Here is a 13,804-nt window from a genome sequence, read left to right as displayed (position 1 = left end):
TTTTCAAAATATTATCAAAACCACTAAGTACAAGACAATTTTTTTTAACCTCCCTTTTCTTCCTCCTCCACACCCCTTAGGCCTTAGCCCTCCTTTATGAACCATTTGCTAAGTTAAGTGAATTAATCTTTATTCATGTCAAAACTTTTGTACTGAATAGCAATTTTAATAAATTTAACCTAGTTAACGAAACTTAAATAGAACTATTTAATCAAACACATATAGACTTTACTAATAATTGAAAAAATGTTAAAAAAATGTCAAAAGTGTTAAACTTTACTTTTATTTTATTTTATTTATATAGGTAGGAGGTAGCGGAATTCTGATTCATATGGCTGGATTTCCACCATTTTGGACACTGGATATTTTTGTTTCTTTTATGAGGCACTCCATGGTGGCTCTTTTCAATGATCCCGAGCGTGGCAATTGGCAATAAATCCATTCCAGTAGTGATTCCATCTCATCTGCAAAATCGTGCTTATGCCACTCCAAAAGCTTAGGCACAAGTATCTTTCTCTTGCTTGTGATACCCACTGAAGCTTCCAAGTACTCCACTTTGGCCCTCCCCAATTGGTTCACAACATCATCTGAAGTGTACACCCTTAACTACAACAAACATCATCATGTGTGCAATGTGTTACATTCACCAAACAAAACTCTTCATCAACTTGTTTTTATTAAAGTTTGTTAAATGCTCTCACTGCTGGTGAGGACCAGGTGCCTCTACAAAGGGCAAAGGTGACATTGGGCTCTGGATACCCCAGGCCATAAGCATGCCGCAATAGCACTTCCTTTTCATCCATAGGACCCTTTTGTGAACTATATATAGTTAGTTGGGTGTTAAAGAACATCAACACATGTAATGTAACGCCAAGAATTTGTTAATAAAAAAAATCAACTATTGATATTTTAATACATTCATAATTTGTTATATGTAATATCAATCATTAATTTTCTAATTAAAGACAGATTACTTACTTTGAAGTAACTCGTTCACTTTAGACAAGCCAGATTATAGGTGCAAAGACAGAAAAATCTAGATTTTCATAGAAGATTAGAAACTTGCTTGAACGTTGTCTGAGTTTCTACTAATTGTTTTTTTTAATAAAATTTTAAAATAATTGCATGTTTAGCTCATTTTCAGAAAGTAATGAAGTTTAAGGGAACTTTTAAGATAACTCAGCTTCCTCCCTTAAAAAAGTAAAAGAAAAAGAAAAATTAAAAAAATCTAGTGCAGGCAGTTGAGAAGTTATTGTGGGATAACTAAATATATAAAACTCGTACATGTTTTGATTCACATGGGTGCCGAAGAATAAAGTGTTCGATAGCCAGTGCATTCAGTACTATCCCTCCTACGTTCATTGCAGCCTGTGTCAATACGTAGCTACACAGCTAATATAATACCACAATCACTAAGAAAAAATAACTGTTCATGCTTCACAACTTGTAGAAAAAAAGAAGTTGCTCAGTTACTACAGATTTCTCACTGACATACCTTGTTCATGAGAGACAACAGTTTCTCCTGAGTAGAAGGAAGGCCAAGGTGTAAAAATGCCTGTAATTAGATGATAAAAAAACAAAGGTTTAAAGATTTAACACGCAGAGATGTTAGGCAAGTTGATTGATGTTAATGAAAGCTTGAAATGAAATGCCTTACAGTACATTCATTATGCAGGCATTGTAGATGTTGATCCAGAATGCGAACTTCTGCTTGTAGGTCAAGAAACTTAAATCTACATCACATAGCTTATGCATTAAAACCCTATTAAAGAGGAATTAGATAGTAAGAAGAAATAGGTAAAATAAGATAGTATAACATTACAACATGTAGACATTGTTTAAATAGTTATTGGTAAACTATGTACTTGGTAGGTTAGTGAAAACATTTTCTTTTTTCATTCTTTTTCAAATATTTGTATAGGACATAAAATGAACTAAGACTCTAATAAAGCTAAAAAAGAACCTCAATTTTCTGAATGCTAGAAGGCACTGCGAAAAACGATCTATGTCCAATGAGCTCCTAGTTATTTAAGGAGGTCTTTGCCATCAAGCCGGTGGACTTCATGCATGGAAGAGCAAGTCTAGGGACTTTTTCTGATTCTTCTCTGTCCAATGATGCCCTGTTCAATTCAAGAAAAATACCTATCAGACACTTGAGCAGTTCCTCTAACAGTTCATTTGGTTTCTCAATGGCATCTTCTATATGCATAGGGTATTCTCTTGCTATCTTCCCACTGCTCCTTCTCGGCACTTCATATTCTGTTCAGCACATATCCAAATCACATTGTGAGAAAATTGAGCACACAAAAATTCCAAATGTGTTTTTGTTTTTTTGAAAACTTATACAAGATTAAGGGTGTCTGAAAATAAGAAGCAAAGTGCATTTTTATTATTACATGTGAAAGATCTTAGAATTTATGTTTGTGACTAACTAAATTAGCCTTAGAATTACTAGAGTTATCCTATAGTCTGACTTATTTCATACTTGCAAATGCACTAGACATTATCTAATTCAATCTCAAAAGCTAACTAATAAAGTGAGGATTATCTGCTACTTATTATACTAGTCAATGTGGGATCTCTAACGACAGAACAAATAATATAGAGAATGTTTTACGAAATCAAATGTGCCATTTGAAGTGTCATGTGTTTACCTGTTGACCTTCTTGGTGTGGAAAATAGGCTATGGAAATCTAATGCAGAACCTAGAGAGGCCCTTCTATTGCTTGTCTTTCTTCCTTTACTAATTACTTCATAATTGAGTGAACTTGATCTCTGCTCAGTAATCATTGAACCATACCTCGACGAATCCTCAAAAATGATTATATAGTTTAGATTGTCTCCTATGTTGTATTTCCAAGTCTATGTTCTGGTATCTCTCCTGGAGCAATCTAAGTTCCAGTTCCTTAACTTTTCTTTCAAGCTTGATGATCTCTTCCACAACCATTGCCAATTCTTCAAGAAGCCCACGAACCTACAATTTTCTTATTTCAAAATAATCCAAAGTATTACATCATTCAAATTGTATTCGTCTATGTTATGGATTTGGTTATACTGTATCCCTGAGGTGGAAATAGTGGGGGGATGAGTGGAAGAGATAAAACAGGTCCATGAAGTGCACAACGTAAGACCCTATTGAGTGCCTCTTCACACTTCAATTGTGCTTGCAATTGGACAACATAATAAATAAAGGAAACCATTATTCAGAAAATACTGTTCAAATATCCTGAGCTTTGTTATGTACTAATATATATCTATCTCTTTTTCTCTTTTGGCCTTTTGTGAATATGAACCTATGATGAGTGGATTTTGGAGAAACAATGATCCAAATGAAAGATGCTATTGAGAACAAAGTTTCTCACCTCTTTCTCAAGGTTTTGTATATTGTGAGGCTCTTGTTGGCTTTTCTCCATGGGATAGTCTTCAAATTTCATTGTTTATGTGAATAAAAAACAGACCCTTTGACTTTTAGGTAACGTATTATATAATTTTGGTGTGGGAAGTTGGTCACAGTCAAGAGGTACACATGTAAGCGTACGGGAGTGGAGGTTGTGATATATTAATATAACTGGTTGTTAGTGGGTGACATTAAAGTGCATAGTTAGCTACAAAATTATAGGGGCATAGATTTACATGATAGGGATGAAGACCTTTAAATTAAATGGATAGAGTAAAAATAAAATAAAATAAAGTGTCAAAAATAGAAGTAGTGAATTCATAATGAGGTTGCATTGCATGGTCATCACATGAACTATTTTTCACTTTGTTGGAAGTGGGAATGTTCACTTATGTTGTTGAGTTCGGTGGTTCTTGAAGCTCATTAATGAAGTGGTGATAACGTGAAGCCCATGAACGAATGAACTTCAAATTGGTGAAATGTTGAAAAATAAAAAAAATTCAAAGAAACGCCGTCTGTGGGGATCGAACCCACGACCACGTGGTTAAAAGCCACGCGCTCTACCACTGAGCTAAGACGGCTTGAATGATAATATTTGGAAACAATATTTATTAATCTATATAATTTTATTAATTCTGGCTTAATATATTTAAAGCACGGCAGCTATTCTAGTTTATAATATAGGCAGAGAAGCCCACTAAAATCCTTATTTGATGTTTTGGGAATATTATTCACAAGATGACCTCAAAATTAGGTGTGTTGATCAACCATGTAAATCATAGTAACCAAATTGAAAAAATGAAAGTAAAAAATATTAATTTTTTTATTGAATTGGATAGATTTTCAATTTTTATGTTTAAAATTGATCCCATTCAAATTGAGAAAAATGTATTGTGCATGGTCATGTATTTAAAAATTCGTGTGTTAGATATTTATTGTTTATTTTTTTTTTAAGAGATAGGAAGATTATCTTCTAGTTATAAATTTGAACTTATATTTTGAAGTACGTTACGAGTTATATATAGAATGTGACATTTGATGTTTGCTTATTTTCTGTATTCCACATTTTATTTTAATATTTACAAATTATTTTAAAAACCTCCAATCCAAACTAAAATAAAATAAATTGATTGTATTATAAAATCAAACACTCATTGAATCGTATGATTTTTTCATCAAAGTAATTCTAATCTAATTTTTGCAAATGCCCCCCCTCTTCAAAATTAGATTAACCATTAAGATTAAATAAAATTTATAGCTCTTGTTTTATTTTTCCAGATAAATACAAGTTTAAATTGATGACAGATAATCGAGTTGAAAGGTGAATTGAGAACTCAGATTTGGAATAATGAAAATAATCTAATTAGTATAAATTAGAGTAATAATACAAACTAATTTGATATGACGACAACTTATTACATGTATCTTTGCATTGTGCTTGCTAAAAAGAATTAAAAAATGAAATATAATACGAAACTGAAAATGATTAAATCTGTTACACAGTACAATGACAATCCAAATTAACCAAAACAATTTCTTCTGATTTGCCATTGGTTTTTATATCTTGGCCTTGCTAATCTGTTATGGTAGACAGTGGTCACTTTCTTTCTTTCCTTCCTCCTATATCTTCTTTTACAATTTCTTCTTCCACCTGCACAAATTTCAACAAAGAACAAAATCAACCAAGTTATAACATGTGATTTCTTTTACAGTTGTTTGAATCTTAAGTACAAAATGTAACGTATATATATGTGAAAGTCATTAAATGTGAATAATACCTGTGGGGTGAAAGTAACACCAACATCAATTTCGCCACAGTAAGAATTGTTAGCACGAACCACTCTATACTTGAGAGTTTGTAGCTTAGCTCCTCCATTCTCTATACCTTGGGCCAATAAATCCTTGACATGGATTCTACATACAGAGCCATTAAAATATTGAAGCTTAGTTAGAATTATAGATGAATTACTATTAAGAATTATTATATGCTTATTTTGGGTTTGGGGATACAATTCAATATTCATTTTCTCACCATTTCACATGCAATCATTTCAAAGCAAGTCATGCACTATAGTAGGCCAAAGCAAATCAAGTATGAAAATTGGGTCTCGTCCTAACCTTTTTTGCAATTAATTTTTTTGTTGAATACGTGAGAAATAAGCACATTGCTTAATGAAACTAGTAGTAAGATGGCTAGAATCAGGTGATAATTACCAACAAATTAATTAAGATAATCAACACGAGAGCAACACTAATCATGATATGACATTAATTAACTATAATGAAGTCTTACGTGGCTTGTCCAACGAACTCATCCGTATATAGGTCTTGGTCCATAATTTTGAAGATGAGCTTGTGTTTATCACCTGATCCAAGGTATTCAACTTTGAACATAAATTTCTCATTCCATACTGGGTTTGTGCCCTGACCTGCGTAAAACACCATAGATAGAAGAAAGACTGTTTAGAAAAACAATAAAATAAAACCATATTTAAGCATTAGAAAACTTCTCTAATGACATTTTTATGCATCTCCTCATGCTTTTATTTTATTTTTACTACATCTGAATGCAATAATACTTTTAAGATCATTTTTATTTAGGGTTACCGATGGAAAAACCAATTAAACTAAATCAAATCATACTTAAAAGATCTAAATAATGTGAATCAAATTTTAAACTAATTTGATATATTTTTTAAAATGGCTCAATTAACCAATTTTGGTTTTAAATAAATTTATAACCAAAACCAATTTTTTAAAACTAGTTTTAAATTTACTTTTTTTTTTTTTTTTACAAAATTCAATTTTGAGACGAATGTTTAACTGCTTTAAAACTAGTTTTGGTTGAAAAATTAGTTTAAATTAAAAAATATTTTTTAAATTGATTTTGAATGAAAAATAAGTTTAAGAATCAATTTTGGACTAAGTTTTTTTTTCTATATAAATCGGTTTAATTAAAAAATGGTAGAAAAAACAATTAATTTTGGAAAAAAATTGATTGATTTTAAAATTTAATACTTATATTTGATTTTACATTAAATTTGGTTTAATATTTGTAAACCCATATGATGCATACCCTGTTACTTTCTTCTACATATCACAAATAAGATATCAAGAACAATTGTAGGCTGTAATTTCTCCATGCAAGAGAAAATTAAAAAAAAAATTGCAAGCACTCCGTATATTGGTTCTTGTCAACATATTATTTGGCATTTACAGCCTAGATTCTAGATTAGTTGCTGTCACAGGGTACATCTTTTATTTGGTCAAGTTTATTTCGTAAGCCTGACTAAATTAACTCGAAACTAGATCAAGTCATTTTAACTCGCATGAAAACGCAGTTTAAGCTAAGCAATCATTTGCACAACTAATATGCCATGCACATATTGAATTAAAGTGTGTCTAGATTTATATATAGCTTAGTTAATTTAATAAAACAGAAGAATAGATAACTTATTTCGCATAGCGAAGAGCCTCTGAGTAAAGGAGTACGAAGTTTTTAATAAAAGAGAAGAATAGATAACTTATTTAAAGGGAGATTTAAATATGGACTTGATTACGCCAAAACGTACCAATAGCGACACCACTTCTGAGTAAAGGAGTACGAAGTTTTTAATAAAAGAGAAGAATAGATAACTTATTTAAAGGGAGATTTAAATATGGACTTGATTACGCCAAAACGTACCAATAGCGACACTACTCCTCTGCTCTTGGTCATTGTACTGTATCAGAACATATGGGTCCATTTCACCTATCATCAAGGTAAAAGAATAAATTAATAACCCGAAACCTTGTTAGAAACTTAGAATAGGTAAGTAAAAGTTAAATAAGACAGTACCATTTGGACAAATTATTAATAACATGAAGTTCAGCTTAATTCTAAAGAAATATATAATCGTCTATTGTTAAGAACTCTTTTAGAAAACTGAAAATATAAACATTTGTTTCTTACAATTAAGTTGAATCAAACATATACTAAACTTTTTATCCATTCATTTGAGTTTTTAAGGAAAAGAAAAATAAGAACAACAAATTGGTCTTTGATATAAGTAATGTAGTTGTTAATATATACCAAAGATATCAGCGTTATGCAGGCCTTTTGCTTTGACAAGCTGCACCTCCATGAAACCAATTGCCATATCTTGTCTCTTAATTCCCTCAAGAGTGAAGAATGTTCCAATTCACCAAATTCTGAGGCTTTAGAAGTATCTGTTTTAGGCTTATGAATATGAGAGTTAAAGTTGGAAGGAGTGGTAACCTCGTCGTTGTTTATATAGCAAGTATCCTTAATTAGCATGAGCATTTAATAGGACCAAGAAGACCAAGACTTTGTTTGGCATTCTACAAAATCAAAGTACCAATATGACCAAACGCGGTCAGCCACGCGCACCTTAAGCTTGGTCCTCCCATCTCCAAAAACTAAGCAAATAATTAGAGGACTAATATCAACACATAATTAAATTTTTATATCAACAGGGGTTGGATTCTCTAATACAATACTATTTTTTCTATGAAAATTATACATAATCTATGGTATCTAAGTAAATGGCTCGGTAAAAGTTTCATTACCCACGGGGCGGCTACCTTCTTTTGAAGGGATGGGTCAGAAAGGCTGCCATGTCTGCGCTACCTTAATTAGGATAGATTGAAGACAAAATATATTATATTAATTTTGAAAGGTTTTTGAATTTCGGTGATTATTTTAATATTAGTTTATGGTTTCAATTTAATTTAAAAATTTAAAGTAGCAAAATAGAAGTATTGATGAAAAAATATATCAATACCTCATAATTAATTTGTATGTTAAACATTATTTATAATATTAAAATTATTGTCATTTTTAAAATGAAATATTGAAATGATTCAATTATAATATTTTGACTAATAATTTTACAGTTAAAAATATAATATGATAGTATTACGAAATTATATTAGATTAAACATAAAAAATAAATTTCACTTAAAATCTAAAAAATACAACCTTGATATAATCTATTAGTCGAATCATGAGACAAAATTATATGAATTTAATTGGAATGTATTATTAATGTAAATATTTTTTACACTATAAATTATTTATAAGTTGTCATATACTATTAAAAATTATATATTTTAATTATAACTATTTTATAATTTATAAATGCTATCCAATTAGTTAATATAATTATACCGTATCAAAATTTAATTTAAACTATATGGGATCATTTAGTATTGATGATAATTCACGTTTAACTTCGAGAAGCATTGAAGAATTAGACTATTTGTTTTCTTCTGGTTCCTGTACCAAGCTCGTTTTGAAGACCAATTCTTATCTCTTCAGAGAATCCGTGCGTCTAATGAAGCCATGAGTGATGACATGTCAAACCTATTTTTATTTGGTTTCATGATGTTATATATAAAGTTTTTCTTTACCACTCTATGTCCCAAAAGAATATATATATATATATATATATATATATATATATATATATATATATATAAAAAAATATTTTTAAAGCAAGTGAATTCTTCCTTTTATATATATACTAGTATATTTTAAGCTTATGAGTTATGAGGTTAAAGGTGGAAGAAGTAAGAGGAACAAGACTTTGGCATTATACAAAAATCAAAGTTACCAATAGGATTAGCAGTACCACACGCACCTCAAGTTTGGTCTTCAGGTTTCAAAAACCTAAGCCAACAAAAAATGAATGTCATTTGCCATTAGTAAATAATTAATTAAAGGACAACTAAATGGCTTGGTAAAATATTCCATCAGGGCTGCTACTTTGCTAAATACTATATAATTCAGATTACTTAGTAACGTCGTGGGATTAATATTTGTCTTATGAGTCCTCTCTTTCGTGAGATTTATCATTCAACGGTCAAATTTATAACTGTTATTCAACGTGCTCACTTCTGACCCAGTTTGGTCATATTGTCTTCAGAACGTACATAAACTTGGATTGAGATTATGACTAGCAATTGCGTTGGAAACTATTGCTTTGGATCACCATGGATCGAGTTTCGTCTCATCAGATTAAATTGAATCGAATTAAATTTAAATGTTTATTTTTTCAAATTTTATAAATGATTTTTTTTTTTACCTAAATCAATGAAATTTAAGTTCCATTGGATTGAATCTAAAGAATTAACATAATAATATAATATCACATTATGTTCACGTGTGAGATAACAGTATTTACACTATTGCATCATGCATCTCTTTTTTCGTTCGGAATGTAAAATACATTCCCTTTTTTGCTTTGGAAATAATAATTCTGAAAGGTTAAAAAACATTCCAACAAGAGTCCAGGAAGCAACATGGGAGTGTAACAAGCAATAACCATATGTTAAGCGGGATTGCGAGAATTCATGATTATTATGTATGTAAAATTTGTTTAGATCAACAACAATTATGCATCATAAGTAAAATTAATCTTCAATTCATTGTGTTGGGGAAACATGTGGTCTCTCATGACTTAAGACGACAAAAAAAAAATTGACTGAATTGAGGTTATCCAATTTACTTGTTCTTTTTAACTATCTTTCACTTTTGATATATTTTCTTTTTTAAATTAAATTTTAATATTTTTTAAGAAATGTTCAATAATTTTAAAAATAATTAATATATTCAAAATCATTTATTTATAATGAATTTTTTGGTGAATTGTTATGAATTTCAATTATAACTTAATTAATTTATATATTTAAAAATATTTATTTATTGTTAAAATTTAATTATATAAAATAAATATTTATCCTATATGCATAGTCTCACGATAATCCATATATGCTTAACTTCGAGATAGACTATTTTATATAATTAAATATTAAATTTGTATAGTTTATGTAACGAAACTCAGTGAAATAAAATTTTAATTATTACTATACATATTATTGCCTAAGACCAAAAGCATATAGTATATAACAGACTCTATCACATTAAGCAAATCAAAGCAAACAATAAAATGCAATTGGCTATTATTCTGTGCAGAAGCTGTAAGATGAGTAAGCTGGCTATTATTCTTTGGAACAAGTTGTACAACGTATGCCACATGCAAAACAAAATCAAGTTTTAATCAATTAAATACAGAATCAATGTTTAATACTTTAATTTAAAAACTGAATCAAATATCCCTCATCTTTTTTATTTCACCGCCTCCACACCACTGTGTATATTTCTTGGTGTTGCTTTATCGGATTTCTCCTCGCGAAATTAAGTCCTCGTTGACCAAAAAGAGGTTGTGAATACAAGAGTACATGCATAGTGGGAAAGGAATAACAAAAGAAGGGGATTGGGTTTAGTTAAGTTTAGTTTGGTTTTGGCCATTCTTCTTGGAAGCTTCATCGTTGTTGGTGGGACCGATGTAGCTTATTCTGCACTGCTCAATTCTGTCTCCCATGCATGCCACTGTTTTCTTTTCATGAACGGAGTGGAATTAATTAATATTACTAATTAAGGTTGGTTTTGTAAAAATTATTACACTCCTTTATTTATTTATTAACTTTTTTTCCTTGTGTAAAACAACACATTTATTTTAGGATGGAGTGAATATAAAGTAAGTTAAAATTCATGATCAGTTATCAAATTAAAAGGTGAATTCAACATTGGGATTTGCGATAATGAGAATAATATAAAAGTATAAATTATTATTGGAATAATACAAACTAATTTGATAATACAACTGCTTCTTAAATTCATCCGGCTCATGCTTGTAAAAAAGAATCAAATTAAAGAATGAAATAATATGACATTAAAAATGATAAATATGTTACACAATGATAATCCGAAACTACTTCCAATTTACACATGGATTTTATATGTTAGCCATGCTAATCTACAATAGATAGTGGTCACTTTCTTTCCATCCTCCTATGTCTCCTTCCACAAATTTGTCTTCCACCTACACCAATTCCGACAAAAAAACAAAGTTAGCCAAGCAGGACATAAACATAAATTTCATTACCACTTATGCGAACATATCATTAACAATTTAACATTTAGTTAATTACTTTGTGGATTATATAATTAAGTAGAGAATGTGATTTGTATATGCATGTTTGAATAAGAAGTATGTTTGCATTGATAAGATATATGTACACAACACACTTTACAAAAGTCATTAAATGTGAAGAATATACCTTTCGGGTAAAAGTAACACCAATATCAATTTCACCACAATAAGACTTGTTTGCACGAACCACTCTATATTTGAGAGTCGGTAACTCAGCTCCTCCATTCTCTACTCCTTGGGCCAGTAAATCCCCTACATGGATTCTACAAAATAAAAAAAAAGAAAAATTCTCTTTTAAACTGTGAACAAGTTAACAAAAAATAGGTTTGATTACGATTATAGGTAATAACTTCTATTTATAATGTAAATAGTGTAGCTTATTCCCCACAAGAACAACATTAGTCATGAGATAACATGAAGTCACTGAAGTACTTACATTGCTTCTCCGACGAAATCGTCTGTATATAAGTCTTTATCCATAATTTTGAGGATGAGCTTGTGTTGATTGATTGATCCAGGATATTCTACTTTGAAGATAAATTTCTCATTCCATACAGGATTTTTACCCTGGCCTACACAAAACACATTCAGCAAAAATTTAAAAACCATAAGCATTACAAAACTTCTCTAATGATATTTTTTTTTGCATCTCCATTTTTTTATTCTTCTCATTGCAATAAGGCATTTATGATCATTATAATTTAGGGCTCTGGAAAAAAGCTAGTTTAAATAAATCAACTTATACTTAAAAGATCTAAATAATGTTGATGGGTTCGTTTGATTTACTTTTAAAAAATAGTTTAGTTAAAAACTAATTCCAAAATTGATTTTGAATTTTAAAAAGAAAATCAATTTTGAACTAAATTTGATTTTGTTTATAAATTGGTTCAGAAACTAATTTGGTAAAAAAATAAAATTAATTTTGAAAAACAAAAGTGATTCTATTTTAAAATTTAATTCATATATTTGATTTTAAGCTAAATTTGGTTTATTTTTCTAAACCCAAACGTGCATTTCCTGTTATTGACTTGTACATATCACAAATAAGTTTTTAAGAACAATTGTAGACGGTAATTTCTCCGTGCAAGAGCAAAAATTTGCAAAAAATAGTTCTTGTCACCATATTATTTTGCATTTACTGCCTAGATTCTAGATTAGTTGTTGTCACAGGATACCTTTTTTATTTGGTCAATTATATTTCTTTAAGTCTGGCTAAATTAACTCGTTACTAAAAAATAAAAAAAAATTGGATTGAAAAACTCGATCGTTACTAAATTAACATTCATGAAAACGCAGTTTAAGCAATCATTTGCAAAACTAACCTGTCTTGCATGCACATTGTTAAAGTGTCTCGAGATTTTGGGTGCGTTTGATATGTATTAGAGATATAGAATACAGTACAAAAAGAAAACGACAAAACGTATATATACGGCAAAACGTACCATTAGCAACAGTACTCCTCTTCTCTTGGTTTTTGTATTGTATCAGAACATAGGGATCCATTTTACCTATCAACAAAGTAAAAGAATAAATGACCCAAATTAACCTTGACAGAATTGGTAATTAAGGAGTTAAATAAGACAACCATAATTGGACATATTATTAATGGCACGTTTGATTCCGCTAAATGCTAAAAAAAAATATTATCGTTTATTTTAAATACTCTAGAAATCTGAAAAATGTAAACAACTATTTTTAACAAACTAGCTTAATAAAACATGTACTAAAAACTTTTTATCCGCTCATTTGAGTTTTAAAAGAAAAAAAATAAAACAAGACGAAAAATCAGAACATATTGGTCTTTGATATAAATAGTTTTATTTTTCATCTTTGGTTATTAAGAATAAGAACACATATATATAAAGAAGCAAACGCAATTTTTGAAAACAAAATAAGGCAAAGGCACATGTTAATACCAAAGATATCAGTGCCACGCAGGCCTTTTGCTTTCACAAGCTGCACCTTCATGAACCCAATTGCCATGTCTCTGAGTCTACCTTTGTCTCTGTCTCTGAAGATTCTAAGTCAGCAAATTCTTACAACGTGCTTAAGAAGTGTATCTGATTTAGGGTTATGAGAGTTAAAGTTGGAATTGGAAGTAGTTGTAACCTTGTGGTTGTTTATATAGTGTCCTCAATGAGCATTTAATAGGACCAAGACCAAGACCAAGGACTTTGGCAATGTACAAAATCAAAGTATGAATTGGACCAAACGCGGTCAGCCAAACACCTCAAGTTTGGTCTATCTTCTCATTTCCATAACCTAAGCAAATAATTAATGTCATTTGGCATTAGTAAATAGTTAAAAGGACAACTAAGTGCTCTTTTCTATGAAAAATATACATAATCTATAGTATCTAAGTAAATGGCTTAGTAAAACCATTATTACCCACGGGGCCACGAGGGATGTA

The 13,804-nt window shown here is 30.0% G+C and overlaps 2 protein-coding genes, 1 non-coding gene and 1 pseudogene across 4 annotated transcripts; all 4 read right to left on the bottom strand.

Moving 5' to 3' along the window:
* Window positions 1–174: 174 nt before the first annotated feature.
* LOC100805361 (uncharacterized) lies at window positions 175–3,422 on the bottom strand (annotated as a pseudogene).
* A 484-nt stretch (window positions 3,423–3,906) lies between these two features.
* On the bottom strand, window positions 3,907–3,978 carry TRNAK-UUU (transfer RNA lysine (anticodon UUU)). The gene has a single exon. It is a non-coding gene; the product is annotated as a tRNA-Lys (tRNA).
* A 765-nt stretch (window positions 3,979–4,743) lies between these two features.
* On the bottom strand, window positions 4,744–7,672 carry LOC100802187 (16 kDa phloem protein 1). The gene is made up of 5 exons (XM_003519299.4): window positions 7,470–7,672; window positions 7,083–7,148; window positions 5,691–5,826; window positions 5,176–5,311; window positions 4,744–5,048 (listed from the first exon to the last, which is right to left on the bottom strand). Exons 1-5 carry the CDS (start codon window positions 7,534–7,536, stop codon window positions 4,995–4,997), a joined length of 459 nt encoding a protein of 152 aa, XP_003519347.1. The 5' UTR covers window positions 7,537–7,672; the 3' UTR covers window positions 4,744–4,994.
* Window positions 7,673–10,998: 3,326 nt separating this feature from the next.
* Window positions 10,999–13,488, bottom strand: LOC100804823 (16 kDa phloem protein 1). Of its 2 annotated transcripts, XM_003518335.4 has the most exons (5): window positions 13,311–13,470; window positions 12,837–12,902; window positions 11,831–11,966; window positions 11,522–11,657; window positions 10,999–11,283 (listed from the first exon to the last, which is right to left on the bottom strand). In XM_003518335.4, the coding sequence occupies exons 1-5, from the start codon at window positions 13,375–13,377 to the stop codon at window positions 11,218–11,220; spliced, it is 471 nt and encodes a 156-aa protein (XP_003518383.1). In that variant the 5' UTR covers window positions 13,378–13,470; the 3' UTR covers window positions 10,999–11,217. The 2 variants fall into 2 exon arrangements, with proteins under 2 accessions (XP_003518383.1, XP_040864709.1); XM_041008775.1 differs by lacking the exon at window positions 10,999–11,283 and having other exon boundaries at window positions 11,294–11,657; window positions 13,311–13,488.
* Between the last annotated feature and the right edge of the window lie 316 nt (window positions 13,489–13,804).

This window comes from Glycine max, chromosome 2, assembly GCF_000004515.6.
Source record: "Glycine max cultivar Williams 82 chromosome 2, Glycine_max_v4.0, whole genome shotgun sequence".
Lineage (NCBI taxonomy): Eukaryota > Viridiplantae > Streptophyta > Magnoliopsida > Fabales > Fabaceae > Glycine > Glycine max.
Note: the sequence above shows the minus strand (reverse complement) of the source record. Positions and strands in the feature narration are given on the sequence as shown.